The 19,109-nt window shown below is 40.4% G+C and overlaps 1 protein-coding gene across 5 annotated transcripts in view; it reads left to right on the top strand.

Annotated features, from left to right (window-relative positions):
• Window positions 1–15,399, top strand: part of LIFR (LIF receptor subunit alpha) — a 358,981-nt gene extending 343,582 nt beyond the window's left edge. For 4 of the 5 annotated variants that reach the window (XM_029578437.1, XM_029578428.1, XM_029578450.1 and 1 more), the window contains 2 exons: window positions 5,958–6,036; window positions 6,792–15,399. In XM_029578437.1, coding sequence (XP_029434297.1) covers window positions 5,958–6,036; window positions 6,792–7,445 — 733 coding nt within the window. In that variant the 3' untranslated portion in view covers window positions 7,446–15,399. The remainder of the gene's footprint in view (window positions 1–5,957; window positions 6,037–6,791) is intronic. The other variant, XM_029578458.1, reaches the window with a different exon arrangement.
• Window positions 15,400–19,109: the final 3,710 nt, after the last annotated feature.

Consider the following 19,109-nt stretch of genomic DNA (forward strand, 5'->3'; position numbering starts at 1 on the left):
GTAACAAAATTTCAGTGTGTTTGAATATCTCTTGGGCATTGTTGGGGCCAGCATTCTAAAGTGGAAACAGTTTGGTTCTACCAAGATACTGCATCAGTCGGGGCCTATATTCCAGAGTCAGTAGCCATGGGTTAAGGAAATGGCTGCAGGTCATTAGGGCTGCTGTGAGCCCTAAGATTACATTAAAAGAACAACAGATGTCTCTGGCTGAGACTGGTAAATTAACTGTTCAACAATTTCAAGATTACTACACAAACATGGCCTACATGGGAGGGTGGCAAGAAGGATGCTGCTACTCAAGAAAAACCTTATGATGTGCCGCATAGCATTTTCAAAGAAACACTTAGAGGACACTACATGCATGTGGGAGAAACTTTTGTGTTCTGATGAGACCAAACTGGAACTTTTTGGTTTTGATCCTAAGTGATATATGTGGCATAAATAAACACAGTAGCTAAATCCTTATATGTACGTAGCAAAAAACCTCAAATTAAAACTTACACATTATGCCGGGGAAACTTGTTATGCCGGGGATTTCTCGACCAATGCAGCATGCATTTCCGTCTTCAAGCTACCCTCTTTCCAGATGACATAACTAAGACGACATACATTTTGTCCTTACTGGAGGGCAAGGCTCTGGCTTGGGCTTCCCCGCTGTGGCAGCGTTCGGATCCGGTATTACAAGATTTCCCACGATTCCTGGAACTATTTCGGACAGTGTTTGAGGAACCCGGAAAACAAGCAGCTGCTGGTTTCGACCTTCTTCATCTCCGTCAAGAAGGATGTTCACTCTCGGACTACACTATCGAATTTAGAACCCTAGCAACTGAACTCCATTGGGAGGAAAGTGTTCTCCGGACTATATACCTCGCAGGACTATCAGCTAGCATTAAGGACGAGCTGGCAGCTCAGGAACTTCCGTCCTCCTTAACCTCTCTCATTGAACTAGCCACCAGAATTGACTGCCGTCTACAGGAAAAGGGCTCGTGAATGCCTGAGTTCGAGAAGACGCATGGCAGTTCCTGTTGCTTCACATTCATCCTCTTCGGCCTCTCGAGATTCCTCTACCACCGAGGGGATCGCCGAAGAACCCATGCAGTTGGGTATAGGTCCTCTCTCACCGGAAGAATGTCAAAGACGCCATAAGGCTGGCCTTTGTCTATATTGTAGAGGGTCGGGTCATCGCATTGCGGGCTGTCCTATACGTCCGGGAAACTACAAAGCCTAGGTTCCATGGGGGGGAGTAACCCTAGGCATCACTTCACCAGCTCCCCCACTCACCTTGCCTGTTACCCTTGTCATCGGAGGACATAAATTTACCACACTGTCTTTAGTAGATTGTGGGGTCGGTGGAGACTTTATCTTGCTAGAGGTGGTGGAACAACTTCATATTCCCACACGTCCTTGCCTGAGGCCGTTGATTATCTCCTCTATCCACGGAGAACCCTTGCCTGGAAGAATAACACACCATACGGTACCTCTGGACTGCCACATTGCACACAACCATACAGAACAAATCACTTTCTATGTCCTCCAGAAAGCTATTCATCCAGTTGTTCTTGGTATTCCCTGGCTGCAACGCCACAATCTGCAGTTTGATTGGACATCCTCTTTGGAGCCCAGCATGCCACGAAACCTGCCTAAAAGGAGTTACTCCCTCTAGTAGTTTCATTTGTACCTCTCTCCTGGAGAATTTGCCCTTTCAGTACAAACAATTTGCGGATGTTTTCTCCAAAAAGGCCGCGGATACCTTGCCTCCACATCGAGATTTTGATTGTGCAATTAACTTGCTTCCTGGATCCACACCACCTCGGGGTAGAGTCTATCCCTTGTCCACTTCTGAGACTCGTGCCATGTCCGAATATATCCAGGGCAATCTTCAGAAGGGGTTGATCTGAAGATCTACATCCCCTGCTGGGGCTGGGTTTTTTTGTCAGGGAAAAAAGAGGACTGAATGCTATTACTGTTAAGGATCGCTATCCATTGCCCCTTTATTGCCGAACTATTTGATCGCCTACAGGGAGCCCGGGTATTCTCCAAATCCTAGACAGGATTCGTGAGGGTGATGAGTGGAAGACGGCTTTTAACACCAGAGGCAACCACTACAAATATCTTATCATGCCGTTCGGACTAACCAATGCTCCTGCTGTCTTTCAGCACTTTGTTAATGAAATATTTAGAGACTTGCTCTATGTCTGTGTGGTAGACTATCTAGACGACATTTTGATTTTTTCCTGCGATTTACAGACGCATCGTCAACATGTTATGCAGGTATTGCAACATCTGAGAGAGCATCGACTCTATGCCAAACTAGAGAAATGTATTTTTGAAAAAGAATCATTACCTTTTTTGGGGTATATCATCTCTAAGCAAGGTTTTCAAATGGATCCCACTAAATTGAAATGCATCCAAGAATGGCCTCAGCCTAGTGGTCTACGCACACTCCAGCGATTCCTTGGATTCGCAAACTACTATCGTAGTTTTATCCAGAACCTTTCCAAGCTGGCTGCGCCCCTTACTGCACTCACTCATAAGGGGGCAAACATCAAGGCCTGGCCTTTAGAGGCTGAAGAGGCCTTTCAGGCTTTCAAAGAATCCTTTCTACTACAACCTTGCCTCCGACATCCTGATCCCAGATGTCTGTTTACAGTGGAGGTTGATGCCTCCGCTGAAGGGGCAGGAGCTGTCCAGAGCCAGATTGATGTATCAGGGACGTCTCATCTGTGCTCCTAATTCTCTAGAAAATTTTCTTCAGCTGAACGCAACTATTCCATTGGCGACAAGGAACTTCTAGCTATCAAGCTCGCATTCGAGGAGTGGTAACAGTGGTTGGAAGGAGCACATAACCGTATCACTGTTTTCAAGGACCATAAGAACTTGGTATACCTTCAACAAGCTCAACACTTGAATCCACATCAGGCTCGCTGGGCGCTTTTTTTCACACGTTTTGATTTCGAACTGCAATATCGACCAGCTAACAAGAATATCAAGGCTGATGCGTTGTCTCGATCTTTCTCCAATTAGGACATTGAGGAGCCAATTCAAAACATTATTGATCCAGCTCGCATTATCCTCTTTGCAACCTTCACGGTCCCACCTGGCAAGACTGTGGTGGCCAAGAGGCTTCGTAATAAAGTATTAAAATGGGGACACGATTCCCAATTGGCTGGACATCCGGGACATATATGGACGCAAGCCCTTATCCAACAACATTTTTGGTGGCCCGAGATGCTCAAGGACATTCGTGCTTATGTAGATTCGTGTCCGATCTGTGCTCAGCACAAGAGTCCTACAGGGAAGGCTTGGGGGCAATTACAACCGCTTCCAACTCCTACGAGACCATGGACTCACATCTCCACAGATTTTATTGTGGATCTTCCATCCTCTGAAGGACATACTGTGATATGGGTAGTAGTGGACCGATTTTCGAACATGGCTCACTTCATTCCGCTACCCTCCCTCCCATCTGCTCCCTGTCTGGCCCAGCTATTCATGATACATATTTTCCGCCTTCATGGAATAACTCAGCACATCACATCTGACCGTGGTTCACAATTCACGACCCGATATTGGCGGAGCCTATGTACCAAGTTTCGCATTGCTCTGGACTTCACCACAGCATTCCACCCTCAGGCAAACGGTCAGGCGGAACATACTAATCGTATTTTGAAACAATTTTTACGTATGTATGTTAATACTCATCAGGACGACTGGGCTGCACTGCTTTCCTGGGCGGTGTTCTCCCACAATTTTCATGCGGGTACCTCAACTGGGGCTTTACAGTTTCAAATTGTCTTTGGGCGACAACCCAGGCCGCCTTTGCCTCTACCTCTGCCAGTTTCGTCCCCGGCGGCACAGCTTACAGCCCTGCAACTGAAGAGACTCTGAGTTCATACCCAACAGATGCTTTGCAAAGCAGCTAGTACCGCAAAAAAATTTGCAGACAGACGTCGGTTTCTTCCAGGGCAGAAGGTGTGGCTCAGCACCAGATATATCCGCTTAAGAGTTCCTTCGATGAGCTTGGCCCCTCGCTATATTGGCCCTTTTCCGGTGATACGGCAATTGGGTCCCGTGACCTATCAGCTACGCCTGCCTGCCACACTGCGAATACACAGTTCCTTTCATGTGTCAATGTTGAAGCCATTGGTCCTCACTTGGCCCTCTCGGAAGGCTCCTGCAGCTCTACAACTGAGGACGAAGAAGAGACTATATACCAGGTTCACGAGGTTCTTGATGTCCGGAGAAGAGGACGCAAACGGGAGTACCTCCTAGCCTGGGAAGGTTTTGGGCCAGAAGAGAATTCCTGGGAACCTGCTACTAACATCCTGGATAAGACTCTTCTCCAGAACTTTCACTCTGAACACCTGGGAAAACCCAAAACTTCTAGAGAGAGGCCTAAAGGAGGGGGTACTGACATGGCTGCCGGTCGTGGCGGTCCGCAACTGGGGCCGAAGACTCACCTGAGGCGTTGGGCCGCCTCCGGGGATCCAACAGAGGCAGGCAGGCCTCTTTTCTGATGGTTTCGCGGCCGCTGCTGGGCCCAGCCGTTTGTGTTCCCTCTCGGTTGGGCTGGCTTCTCCCCCTCTGGTCTCCCTAGAACCGCGCGCACAGCAGAGACCTTGCATTTAAAGGGGCCACAACATGAAATTGTCGTGGCTCCTCCCTGTGAACTCCACCTTCCAGGTTGCTATTTAAGGCAAGGTCTACTCCTCAGACCTTGCCTTGGATTCTTGGATTGTAGTTGGTGGTTCTGGTGCTCCGAGTTCCTGTCTTCTCAGTTCCTGGTTCTGCTTCGCTCCCAGTTGGTTGGATTTCTTCAGGCTTTGACCCTTGGACCGGCTTCCGACCATTCTTCAGGCTTGGACCGGCTGCCAACCATTCTTTAGGCTTGGACCAGCTGCCGACCATTCTTCAGGCATTGACTCTTGGACCGGCTGCCGACCTGCTGGAGGCGCCAGCTATCTGGACTATCGACCTGCAGAGGAGGCACCTGCATCCAGATCTCTTCTCTTTCTTCAAGGGTCCATCTGAGTCCAGCCTCGCCTTCTGACGGTAGGGACCCAAGAGGGGTTACCCTCTTGGGTAGTGTCAACTCTACCTCGGACCAAGGGTCCACCCTCAGAACCATAACACTATCACATCTAGTTTTGTCTTCTGTTTGGCTTCTTTTTTTAAGTAACAAAGTTAAACATGACATTTTTTTTGCAATTTTTAAAGTAAAATTTGCATTTGCTTATTTTAATAGATTGAAAATAAAAAAGTGAATACAGCGTGTGCAAAGGTTTGAACACCCTGTCAATTGGTACTTTATAGCACCTCTTATGAAAGAAGTAGCTTCCAAACATTTCCTGTAGCCAGCTAAGAGCTTCCTTATTCGTGCTTTTGGAACTTTTTCTCACTCTTCCTTGCAAAACACTTCTAGTTCAGATACATTCTTCGGTCCCTTTGTATGCATGCCTCACAGATCACTACTGAATATCTATGGGGAGATTTTAATAATCAGGTCTGGGAACTGTGAAAGCCATTCCAAAACTTTTACCTTTCTTGATTATTCTTTTGAATTTTTTAATGCCCTCAACCTTGATGTGATAGACATTTAACTTTGTATCCATGTGGAATTTGTGTCAGCTTCTAATCACATAGAAGTTCTCAAACATTTGACCAAGGATCCCTAAACTTTTGCATACAACTATATGTAAATTAAGGTTGATGGCACGAAATCTTCAAGCTCAAAACAGGCCTTAGAAGCTATTTCCTTAATTCACATATTCTGGCAGGGAGCATCCATAAAAACTAAAACCTTTGCTGAAAATCTTTCAATAGTTAATGAGCAGCATCATGTAAAGAACGTTTTAACATTTTTATATATATATTAGCATAACTGTTTTTAAGATAGATATGTCCTACTTCTATTCTTACTTCAAAAAATATCCTTCATTAATTTATTTTTTCTAAAGGATCAAAGAAACATTTTATCCTGATATTCCAAATCCAGAGAATAGCAAGGCATTGCAGTTTCAGAAGAACATCAGTGAGGTAAGGTTTTTTTCCTAATTAATTAATTTTAAAGCTTTTTTATTAGATGGTGATCAATAAATTTAGTTGACTGCCCTCTAATTTTCAGGAATTGTTGGGAAGCTGTATTTCTCAGGGGGGGTCCATTTAAAAAATAATTATGCTATTGCCTCTGATTTATGGGAGACTTAAGAAATAGGTTTTCTTGGGTTATTCTAGAATTTTTGGGTCCTCTACAAATAGATGAAAAATCATATACCTTGTATTCTGTATGATATTGAGCACTATAACTTATTCTTCATTAACTGAAACCCAGCATAAAGAACCAGTGCCTTGGCAAAATTAGAGAAAAGTGAAAAATACTTTTTTGTGTGATCACCAAAATGTATTTAAATAATTGCTGTGAAAAGTAGGAACCAATACCCCAAAATAATTTTTTAAAAAATGTTCTTAGATATGAATTTAAAAACAAATACAGATTCTTTTTTTTGAACTCTAAATGTACCCTAGCAAGTTGGTCATGATCTGACTTCTTTACGCAAAATTTAATATATTTTTTTGTTTTCCCACTAGAATAGGTCATTCATTTCTGGGATACACGAATCCAGTGATATCATAATTAAAAAAACAACTTTTTTTCCTGTGTACAAGATGATGATAGTATATACAGGATTAAATGAACTGAAGGAGAATGTCACTTCAGCCATGTTTCATGGGCAAATGTCAAAGTTAATATGATGTATTTAGCCTGTGTCCATTTCTTTTTATATTTTTAGGAAAATACTGCTGTTAAAACACTGGAGATGAATCGTTGTACTCCCAATAATGTAGAAGTAGTGGAAACACTAGCAACAGTTCCTAAGATCATGGATACAGAACTTACATCACCTGTAGGTGAGAATGAGGATCTAGATACTCACCTTCCTGAATATGATTCTGACCCAGAAGGTGAAAATCATGTTGTTATATCATATTGTCCACCTATCATGGATGAGGAGATCTCCAGTCCACCAATAGATGAAACTGTGGGGTCTTCCCAGGTAACTTATATTGACATTCAGTCCATGTACCAGCCTCAAGCAAAGTCTGAGGAAAAATCAGAAAATGAATTTGTTCATGGGGCAGGCTACAAACCTCAGATGCAGCTATCTATTAATACTGCAACAGCAAGCAACCACACAACTACAGAGGACGACCTAGAGCAATCAGCAGGTTATAGGCCTCAAGTAAATGTAACTACTTGGAATGTAGGGTCTCCATGCTCTTCTTCATCTACTGATAGTAACAGTGAAAATGCATCTTTTGGAAGTCCCTGCTCTATTAATTCTAGACACTTTTTGATTCCTCCAGAGGAAGACCAAGATACGCTCAAACCTACCCATGCAGGGTGGTCATTCACATCTCTCTTTCAGAACAAACCAGATGATTAACTTTGCAAATAATGATGTAGAACTTACGTGGCATCGCAGTCTACATTCATTGATGGACGTTATAGCATTAGCAGTATTAGCTATAACTTGAGACAGTCAGTGGACTATTTTATTATGCTGAATGCTTCCACACCTAAGTTACAGTGCTGAAACTGAAGTATGCACCTCCATAGTTATGATGCTGTTTTACCTTTAAAGAAGGGCAAGCAAGTATGAGGAATATGTGAACAGGGATGGTTTAAAATATATATTTTTAGCAATTTCCCATGCTGCATTTTACCAAAGATATGTTTGTAAATCTGTGATGGCTTGTGCCCACTACTAAACATGACTGGGGAGAAAATGTTTTTAATGGTGAACAAACAAAAATATGTTAGTATGTATATATATATATGTATGCATATTTCCAACTGCTCACTGACTAAATCAGTAGCAGAGTCTCCTCTTTTATGTCAGGCTCTCCATGTCAGTACTACTTTGAGTCTGACAGATTATAGCCAGGAATGTTACATGTTTTAATATTGAGATGCTTAAGTAGTTTTGATTTAAAAAAAAAACAAAAACAATTTGAGACCACGTTAATGGCTGTTCTGTAATAAAATACAAAAATAAGTTCATGCAACTAAGAAATACATAGTGGTTGCGGCAGAATTAGCCATTGCTTAAATAAGCCATAGCTGGGAATAGAGAATTGAGGTTCCTTGGGAATGACTGTATTAGTTAAATGTTGTTAGCAGTGTAAAGGGTTTTCTGTGTGAGAATCAGCTTTAATTCTGACTGTTCAAATTATTGCTCAAGGAGTGTGCTGAATCTCTTCTATTACAGTATTAATCCTAACATGCTGCACTCCATAGTTCAACCCTTGAACAATGAATGTATATTTGCTATCATGAATCCCAAAGCATCACTCTGCCAGATGCTAAATACTAGGTTGCGATTAAGATTTATCATGGTCCCTGCTGGGAAATTAATTGGAAGATGTAACCCTTCCCTCAATCCCTGGGCTGCCTCCTGGTGGCCAGAAGGAAAGGGTGGTTACCTGTTTCTGTCTCCAGCGATGGCCAACTTCAGTTTTCAGGCTTAAATTGCACAAGATCTTGTAGTCTCCTGCAGGCATTGCAGTTCAAACAGCAAGACTGATGTTGGCCGGCAGAGGAGGCAATCACATGTAAGCGCACTCTCCCTGCCCTTCAGGAAAAATACCAGGGATTGAGCTGGGGGGGGGGGAGGGGTAGCAGCATACAGACAGTACCTTTTCTCCTAATGAATTTTCCAGAGGGATCTGTGATAAAATTGGATGCTTGATCATGATATAATGAGTTGATATAATGAGTTGATATATAATGATAACAGGCTCAGATTGTGACATGAAAAGTGTGCTATATTTGTGTTTTGTCTGTTTTCATTGTCAGTCCTCTGGTATGCAAAATAAGGTTCTTCATATTAACAAAATGATTTTTAAATAGTTTTAGAGGAGTTCCAAACTTGCAAGACCCCTCAAAGGATTTGGCAACAACCCTTGGAAGCCTCGTATCTCTTAATTTAGTAGAGAATATTATAAATTTCTCAATACAGAGGATTTTGATCAGTCTAACCGTCCCCTACCAGAACTGGCTTTTCGCTCACCAAATACTTACTTTTATTAAGGATTTGGAAATTACCGACACTAAGGTTAACAGTCTGCATGCAGGTATGTCACACTTCACTACACTCAGACATCTAAATTATTGCTGAGTGAGCATCAGCAAGTAACTCTGTGCGGACATACTATGTAATGCAGTAATGATGATTCGCACATCAGATTAAGTGATTGAAAATCAGGGGGTGGACCTGATTATAAAAACAAGAGGATTATTGGAGAAACACCAGAAAAATACCACTTCCCCTTAGTCCTCTCTCATCCCTTCCTTTGCCTGCTTTGGCTCCTCTACTCTATTTTTGTGAATTTTCTGCACTGTGTTTGATTCAGCCTGTAAAGATATTCAGGAAAAGGACCTGCACCAGAAAACCACCAATGCCAGTTTTTTGGTACCCACCAAGAACTCCTAATTAAGTGGAAAATAAACACCCAAATGTACAATTTATAAACACCTGCAACTAGAAGCTTTTAACTATAATGAAATATTGCTCTGTGCTGCATGCGTGAGTTTCTGCAGAGGTGACCTTGTCAGACTGAAGCAGTCTGTACAGTCTCAGCTTCTTGTATGTGTATCCTGTTAATACTAGATTGACCGAGTAATGTATAAATGGCACGTGTGTATTATTGTCATTTTTAGTACAGCAAATACTACACTATGTAATGTACACTGGAAAGGGACCTTAGATGGTGCAGTTAAACAACTTCATTTGGCTTACAGTTTCTTTTGGCCTTTGTGATTTTGGAAGAAAGGGTATACGTGATATTCCGTCAAAATTCCTGGCTATCTTTCTAAAAGCTAAGATTTTGACTCCTTTCCTGTTCTAGCTCAGTTGGTATGGCTGCTGATCACTTTTGAAGCCATCTCTAGCAGTAATGGGGAAACGTCTTACCTATTCCAAACTTCCTGGAAGTGGCTTAAAGTGCTGTGAAAGGAATCTTGCACTGTGATTGGTTTGCTTCCAACATACAGTTTACTTATCACAGATAATGACTTCTAAAGTAAATTGAAAAAATGAAACATAGTAATACCTCTGTAATTAAAATTTTATCTAGTTCAGTTCAAAATTTACGTGAAATGTGTATAGCAACCACTTTTGACGGTCAGGTATGCCCTGTTAAAGGCCTGAGGCTTTGTTTTTGTCCGTCAGTTTCTCCCCATTGGATATTACCTACCAGAAAATGCTTTCCTTTGGGATTATTACAGCTTTAATATGAAGACGCTGTATAATAAGGTGTAGTATCTTTAACTGGCCTTTTCTTAGCATAAGAATGTACAAAACATTCTAGGGCTTGTGTGTCAGCAATATTTTCAAACAATTTGCTGACAGTTCTCAAGTTACTTATGTAATTAAGATTGCTTGAAAGGCAGAAAGTTGGAAGAAATTAAAGAAAAATTGTTAGGATTAGTCCAGAAGAAAATTGCATTAGAGCTTTGTAGTTTTAGTAGAATATGAAATGCAACTGTTTGACTTGTAGTCTTACCTCTGTGTGAGAATATCCACAGATGTTCTTTTAATTCAGTTATTGAAGGTCCACATACCTAACACAATTGGTTTGAGGCTCATTGCATGCTTTGGACACTACAAAGCCCAGTGTTGAGACCCTGAGGTTTAAAGGGCAAAGCCCTTGAAGGATATCTGTGGCAGCACAACAATTAGGTGTAAACTGTTCAGCATGTCTGGTCAAATCGCTGCTGCCAAGCCCGTCTTCCAGCAAATGTGTGCTTTCTTCGCATTATTGAAATGGCAATAATTCCTGGAGAGTACCGTCTTATATCTATGGCCTCTGCCCCTTTGGTGATGGGGAAGCAGAGGGGAGCGCTCATAACTGCAGACCCCCGAGGCCTCCTGCTCTCTGCTGCCCCATTCCTCAGAATGGTGCTTTTGGACTTGGGTTGTTTTTTTAAAGCGCTAGGAAAGCATGGACCATCGGCACTCGATATTTTGTGAAGGTGTGATCTGGCCTTGTTTTGTCTTTTTTTAATGATGAATACACTTTTTTCCTTTTTGGTTGCACAGCAGTTAAATTGGTTGGTGAAATACCATGTATGGTGCACGACTTCATGCCCCTTGTGTGGAAGAAAACACTGCCTTTTACCTCCTCCACCGATTTTGTTTTCCATGTATCCTAGATATTTTGATTAGTTAAATGACTGCAGTATTTTTTATTAAGAGAAACTTTAGCACGCGTAGAGATTTTAAATTGAGGCTTTATAGAAGTTAAAGCCAAAATGTGGGCCATTACGTTTTCTATGTTAGGCTGCAAAAACACTAACCACTAAACGAAGTTTAAACACTTTTCTTGAATGTAAGCTGAAAACATTTTTGTTACTCTGTTGCAAATTGATAGATGTTTTGTTGGGGGTTTTTTTGAGCCATTATTTGTATTTTTATATTAAAATGATATACTTTTGTACTGCTATATTTTTAATTGAGCAAGCACTAATTTGTATTTGATGTGTTCATTGTTTCTGTTGCCTGTGTGATGCAGTCAGTAACACTGTAAGTCAAGTGCCTCTAATCTGCACTTACCTCCATTTATCAGTTATCGCACTTGAAATATCAGTCCATTGTTCATAAACCATTCTTATCACTCAAATGCTGTGTAACAAAAATGTAAGAGTGCTCAAGTAGTCCATTTGTTTTTGAGAAGTTAGCTGTTCTAAGCTAATTAAAGGAAGTTCACACAGTTTTCTCATAGTGAGAATTTGCTGTTTAGTTGTTTTATAGCTAGTGCCATCGTGAGGAAGAAACTTCACTAAGGTCGGGAATTGTCATTTCTGTTTTTTTGTTAAATTATCATTAGAGATTTTTCATAGCTGACATTTTACATTGGATCACATTCAAGCCTTTCTTGAGTGCCTAAGTCTTGCCCAGCATGTAATTCCCTTTCTATATTTGAAACGTTCATCAGTCAGCAAATTTTGAGTTGGGCCCATTTTCTTTGTTTTTATATTCATTTTAAATCGAATTCATTTTTAATAACGTTTATATTTGTTGTGTATAGTATTGAGTCCTGTAGGAGCTGACATGTTTTTTCTTTGTTTTGTTACTCTCGAGTTGAACAGAGAAAACTCTCTGTGGAAATATCAAGATTATACATCTGATTCATGTACACCTAATCAGAAGTTGGCTCTCGGTGTCAAGAACACAGCATAGCTTTCAGTGTCAAAAAAGTAACATAATACATTTTTCCATGGTAGTATGGTGCGTGTTGGAGATACATGAAAGTGTTACATATGCCATTTCATTTTGCATGTAGCTATGTTCTGATTATATCCCAGTAAAGTTGGCCCCTCTCTTAAAAGAATTCCAGGCATGAGCATTTAAAACAGCAGAATAAGACTGAAAACTCCAGTTGAAATATTAGATTGATCCTGAATTTGCAAAGTGAGGTGGGTTTCAGTTTAAATAATTACAGCCCATTCCAGTTGTATGCACTTTAAATATTTGCATATTTTAGATTAACCTAAAATGTTCAGTTGGCCGTTACTCTGGGCTTAACTTGGTATATTTTGTTTGCATTTATACGTAAAGATGTCTTGATTGGAAATTATGAACTAAATCTACTCAACTGTGGATATTGGCATCCCAGGATAAGTTTCAAGATTTTTAATTGGAAATGTTGCTAAAATTTGATAATATTTCAAGCTTTGTTAATATGCAAAGCATACATTTAAAATTAATATTTTGTAATATTACACATATATTGTGCTAATTTGCTTGAGATGTCCAAAAGTGTTTTACTTTATGATGAATATATAAGCTGAATATATAAGTTTAAAAATGTGGAGCTTAACTAAATGATTTGTATTCTGTTGCCCAGGATAATTATAATAGATAACATTTTCCAGCCCCAGCAATGTGCATACAGAAGGAATTCACTGTAGTTTAAAGTAAATTGATGTTTAATGTAGTTTTCCCGCTATTGTGGAACCTGCTTTGCTATGATATGCATATGCCAAGGTAAAAACCAATTTCATGAATTTCTCCTAGAACTGTCAAGTCATGGATTGATTCGTAAAACACTTAAATGGATTGACTTTTATTTTGATTTCCAAACTGTGTGTTGTTTTGCAATATTTGGTACAGAAAAGCAATTGTAACAATCATTGGAAAGAGACTGAGTACTAACAAAGTTATAGTGTCATGTACAACTAAGAGCCCAAAGAGAAACGTAGAAATCAGTGGGAGATAGTCATCGCTGGAATAAAAATGACAACGCACAGAGAATTACTGTCATGGAAAATCATCATGAGAATTACAAAATATGAGCTCTGTTGGTGCTCAGATGAATATATGGCTCTAGTCATGGACATTCCTGAATGAACTTGGATCCAACTTGATGGACTGATGACAAAAAATGTATTGTAATTTTCTACAGAGGGAAGGGTTGGAGAGAAACGTTTTCTATCTGAGAGAGCGTAGCTTCCTTTGAAGCATTCAGAAGTGCAGGGATCATCCAGAATCAAAGGTTCAGAGCATTAGGTCAGTCCAGCCATTATGGAACCTGCCTCTAGCTCACGTTGAGAAAAACATTCACTGGTGTCATGTTGTATTTACAGAAGATAAAGTTGATTGTAACCCACTTGTCATTGTAAATTATAGAGAAAATGAGCATAAATGAATTCTAGCATAACATTGTTGTCTATATCTGTTATATTTCTTCCTTGATGTAATTTGTTTGATACATTACAGTTTATGCTTTCTATGGAACTACAAAAAGTTTTGCATTTGTTTATTATATTTTTTTTTAACATAATGTGAAGGTAAAAATGTTAGATTAAGAAAATCATTGATCTCTTGGTAAAATTAAATAAAATTAGCTATAATTTCTCAGTTCAGTAATCAAATACTGTATATGTCAGTTTGACATTGAATGTGTATTAAAATTGAAGTTCAGTTTACAATGAATTGGGTTATTTGCAAAGCACAATTAGGCCGATGGAATATGGACGCATGAAAAATCGGCACTCATGATTGAGTGCCCACTTCCCTAATGCGCACCCATTCATCTCTCCCAGGCGCTCGATGCAGTATGCTAATGAGCTGCTGTGTTAAAAGGAGACGCTAGGGGAAATTATGCATCCCTAGCGCCTCCTCTGCATTGAGTACCCAAGAGTCTTGGCAGTCAGGTTCGGAAAACATATGCTTAATTTACTGGAAACATACGCTTAATACCCATGCACAGCCACGTGTTAGGAAAATGGATGTTCATAAATAAAGCTTCCATTTTCTGAACCTGACCGCCAGCAATACTTTTATTTATTTATTTTTTACATGTTGCTACTTTCTGTGGTTCCTCTGGAACTTTTGAGGCTCTTGAAGACTTAACACCAGCTCCGGGGCTGGCATAAATCTTTGAGGGTTAAAATGTACACGTTGGGGGCATAGTTATTTTTTTTAATTGGGGGTAGTAGCTAATAGTCTCATCAACACGGCATATACATATGATGAGTGCTGTTAGCAATGCGCTGGTTTGGTTTCGCGGTTTGGATGCGCTGATCCCCCTTATTGATTCAGGGGTTATGGATGTGCATCCAAAACGTGCATCCAACTGTGGATTAACCTGTGCACAAGCCTGAGCACACGATATTGCATCGGCCTGAATGGCTTTCATTTGTGGCTGAAGGAATTCAGGTATTAAGGAAATATAATCCTAAATTACCATTTTAAATGTTTTTTGTTCCTGATTTGTCAGTTAATGAAAATATACTGTGAACTAAATCGGTGTATTTTATTTTTGTGTTTTTCATTTTTCAGAACAGTTCTTGTTCACATTTTCAATAAACGTTTTGGTCTCAACACTAATAATTTGCACTATTTTTACCTTTGAAATGAAGAATCAGATGACTGGGGCAGTATGTAAGCACTATTCCTTTTGTATTTGATGCAGTTATCTTTTTTTTAAAGCATAGTGGTCAGTTAAGATTTTATTGAGCTACAAAAGCAGTTGAATTTATATCTCTCTCTATAATACCAAATAAGCTAAAATTATTAGAGTACTTTATAAAATCAAAATTTGTAATGTACAGACTAAATTTTCAATTGCATTTAAGAAATGCATCAATGGAAGAATTACTTTTGCATGTTGAAAAGTGAATTGCAGAACTAGTCTGGACAATTGGATTATAGTTATGTACACATTTTATAATATTTGCACAAAGATACTAACATGCCTTTTTACTTCATACTAAAGGCTAGTTGCTTGGCTATTGTAACCCTTGAAGTGTAGTGTATGTCTGTCTAAAATGTGCATATAATAGTTTTATTATATCATTGCTGTGATCATTAATAAATATATTTTCTTACAATATAATAGTGTTTTTTGTGTGTTTGCTCTTCTTCAGATTGAATTGCATTTTATTCAGAAGTTTTTCAAATTAAAACCCAGTATGATTTTTATACCTAAACCTTGAGTGTTACGGCATAATTCTAAGTTTTGCAGCAGATGGGTATCTGATTGGCTTGTTTAGATTTTTCTGGTGTACATCTGCCTGTCCACATAGGCTGAGGGCAGATAGGTAATCAACATTAAGATAACCTCAGTAAAAGGTTTAATGTGGACCTTGGTGTAAGTCATCTTTAGAGTACATTAGAACAGGGGTAGGTAACTCCAGTCATGGAATGTAACAAATGGGTTGGGTTTCCAGGACATCCACAATGAATATACACGAGATGTTTACATATAGTGGAGACCGTGCATGCAAATATACCTTGTGCATGTTCATTGTAGATATCCTGAAAACCAGACTTGTTTGTGCAGCCCAGAATCAGAGATGCCTACCCCTGCGTTAGAGAGTACATTTATCTATTTAATGCATTTATTTCCCGCTGGGGCAGGTTCCAAATTTGTGCATACATAAATTAACAAAACATGATGTCAATAAAAACAAATAAGGCTACAAGTGTCTTTTTTTTTTTTTAATAAACTTTTAATCTAAGCACTCTATAAACATGGGGCAAAAGCTTCCTTGAAAAAGTGTTTAGTGCCTTTTTAGTACATTTTTAATTAAATGCAAACAGACTGGAAAAGCCATGATACTTCATATAAGTTGGACAGAACCCTAGCAATAATACTACAGTAGGACTCCTGAAGCTTATAGCTTTGCATGGGTGAGAGTTTTACCTACTTTTCTTAAAGATTGCAACTTAAATGGCTTATTTAGTTCTGCCAGTCTTCTACATTAACTACACTATCACAAGACCATGTCCCTTAAAACATTTATATCCAGCAGCATTAATTATAAGTTACTCAAAATGTCAATTTGTGTTGCTTTTATACCAAAGTGTTAAAACTATGAATGTAGGAGTGTGCATCTGTTATGACATTTTCTAAGTCTGTTCTTAGTGTGTTCATGCTTCATTCCCATTTACTTGCATCCTGCTTTTCTGCATACATGGCAATCCAATAAGTGTTGGCACAGATACATTCTGATATGCTTCAGTTTGCAGTGATGGGTGTGGCTAAATAGGAAATGCTTCAGAAACACTTCCAAGTATGCAAAAAAAAACAACCCGCCATCAAATGGGATTGTAATGATATGGTTCCCTTGCCAATTAAATTGTTTACAAAAAAGAATATTTTTTTTTGTTGGTACTGTACCGTAAGTCACTCTTGCCAAGGATGTGAATCAGGTCTTTAGGTTTCACAGGTTTGTGATTATAGCTATTACATTGCATAGCCAGCTCAAATTTGTTTGCTCAAACTTTTAGAAGATTTATTGTTGTAATTGATTACTTTGGAATGAATATTACTATACTGAAACTATTCTGCTGCTGTAATTCAGAATGGAAAAAATATTTTAAATGGTAAAGCATATTTCTGATTTCAGATCTGAATCTTCTTGGAGTGTTCATGATATTTTAAATGATTGATATACATTTGAATATTCTTTAAGAAACAGGACTACTATGTAGATACAATCATTTGTCAGTATTAGGGATATACATTCGTAGGTTCATTTGTTTCATTCATTTTGGTGGTGTGTGTGTATCTCATGAACAGAAGGTAGGTGCTCAAAAGTCATGGTATGTGCAGATGTAGGCATCCACCTGTGCATACCATAAGTTTTGCGTGAATACCTTGTGTTCGTGAGATATGTACACAATGTTGAAACGAATAGACCAACAAATGCTCATCCCTCAGTATATGGATTATACTAATACCCACCTGGCCAGAATGAGGAACAGACTGTAAAATGCTAACGAGATTAGACAGGCTATTAAAACCGGCACTATAGTGATGGAGATTTGCTTGAGTAAATTGATATTGATTGAGTAAATGTCACATCAGGACATGCTAGGGTGCTAAAGTTCCAGGATGCTATAAATGACTGCTGCATGGAGCAGCTGGGCATGAAACTAATGGGGTGGGATGGGGCGTACTTTAGATCTACTTCTCACTGGAATGCAGGACCTGGCTTAAGAGATGAGGGTGATAACAATTAATTATATTTTGCATGATCACTGAAGGGCAGATACTAGCTTAAACTATTGTGGTAGCATTTAACATTAAAAATGAGGCTACAATAAATTGAGGAAATAGGAATAAAAACGAAAAGCAGTTTTTCTCCCAGGACAAGCAGGATGGTAGTCCTCACAGATGGGTGACATCATCAGATGGATCCCTGTCACGGAACACTTTTGTCAAAGTTTCTAGAACTTTGACTGGCACACTGAGCATGCCCAGCATGCCACTAACCCTGTGGCCACACGGGGTTCCCCTTCAGTCTCTTTTTTTCCGTGTAGCAGTTGCCTCACGGGTTTAGGAGCTCTAGTGAAGCCTAGCCTGCCTCCTACCCCAAGTGTCGTGCCACCCACGACACCTTTTTGGGAGGAATTGGACCGGATGGTCCAAGAGGCAGTGCTAAATGCTCTTCGTGGCTTCCAGTCGCCACCAGCGCCAGCTCCCATGCCTCTGCCAGCACCAGCGCTTTCGATGCTGGCTCCGCTCCTCGAGCGTTTAGACACCCTTATTGGTGCCTTGCTATCGATTCCCGCTCCATCAGGTACTTTGCCACCGAGCCAACTGCCGATCCCTACCCCGACTCCGATACCAGTATCTTCGGAGGAAGAGGATTTGGGGTCCTCCCCTCAAAAACCACTGATACCAGAGCCGATGCCAGGATCCTCAGGTCTTTCAGTCCATCGCCCATCATTGGCAGCGGTGCCGGGGCCGCCGGCTTCAATACTGGTATCTCCTATATCAATACCTTACCGCCCATCAGCACCACCTTCCCGCCCTCTTGGGTTTGACGTTCTTCCTCCTGGAGGCCCGGTGGTGAAGGGGAGACTCCCTATGATTCATGGGATGACACTTCCTCCGAACACTCCTCCCAAGCTTCTGGGGAACTTCTTTCTGAGCATTCACCCCCAGAGGAAAGACGCCGTTCTCCAGAAGAGGACCTCTCCTTCGCTAGTTTCATTAAAGAAATGTCTGAAACTATTCCATTCCAATTGGAGACAGAGGAGGATTCCAGGCATAAAATGCTGGAAGTCCTACAATTTGTGGACGCTCCAAAAGAAGTTATGGCAATTCCTGTACATGAGGTTCTTTTAGACCTCTTACATTGCCTCTGGGAGCACCCAGGAACTGTGCCTCCAGTAAATAGAAAAACTGACACCACATATTTAGTACAGCAAAGCCCAAGATTTTAGAAAAGCCAATTGCCCCACCAGTCTGTGGTGGTAGAATCGTCTCAGAAAAAAGCCAAAAGATCCCATCCTCACTCCTCTGCTCCTTAGGCCACAGGATCAATGCTAATGGCCCGTATAGCGGCCTATTAGCTTTATATGACCCAATACAATAGAAATCTCTGGAAGCAAGTCCAGGAATTCACTGAGACCCTGCCTGAACAATTCCAGGAAGGCTTGACCTCCATCCTACAGAAAGGATTAGAAGCTGGAAAGCATGAGGTCAGGGCAGCATATGATGCTTTTGAAACAGCATCTAGAATTTCAGCAGCTGGGATTAGTGCCAGGCGCTGGGCTTGGCTTAAAGCCTCTGACCTTCACCCAGAGGTA

The sequence above is a fragment of the Rhinatrema bivittatum genome, chromosome 1, assembly GCF_901001135.1.
Source record: "Rhinatrema bivittatum chromosome 1, aRhiBiv1.1, whole genome shotgun sequence".
Taxonomy (NCBI): Eukaryota; Metazoa; Chordata; class Amphibia; order Gymnophiona; family Rhinatrematidae; genus Rhinatrema; species Rhinatrema bivittatum.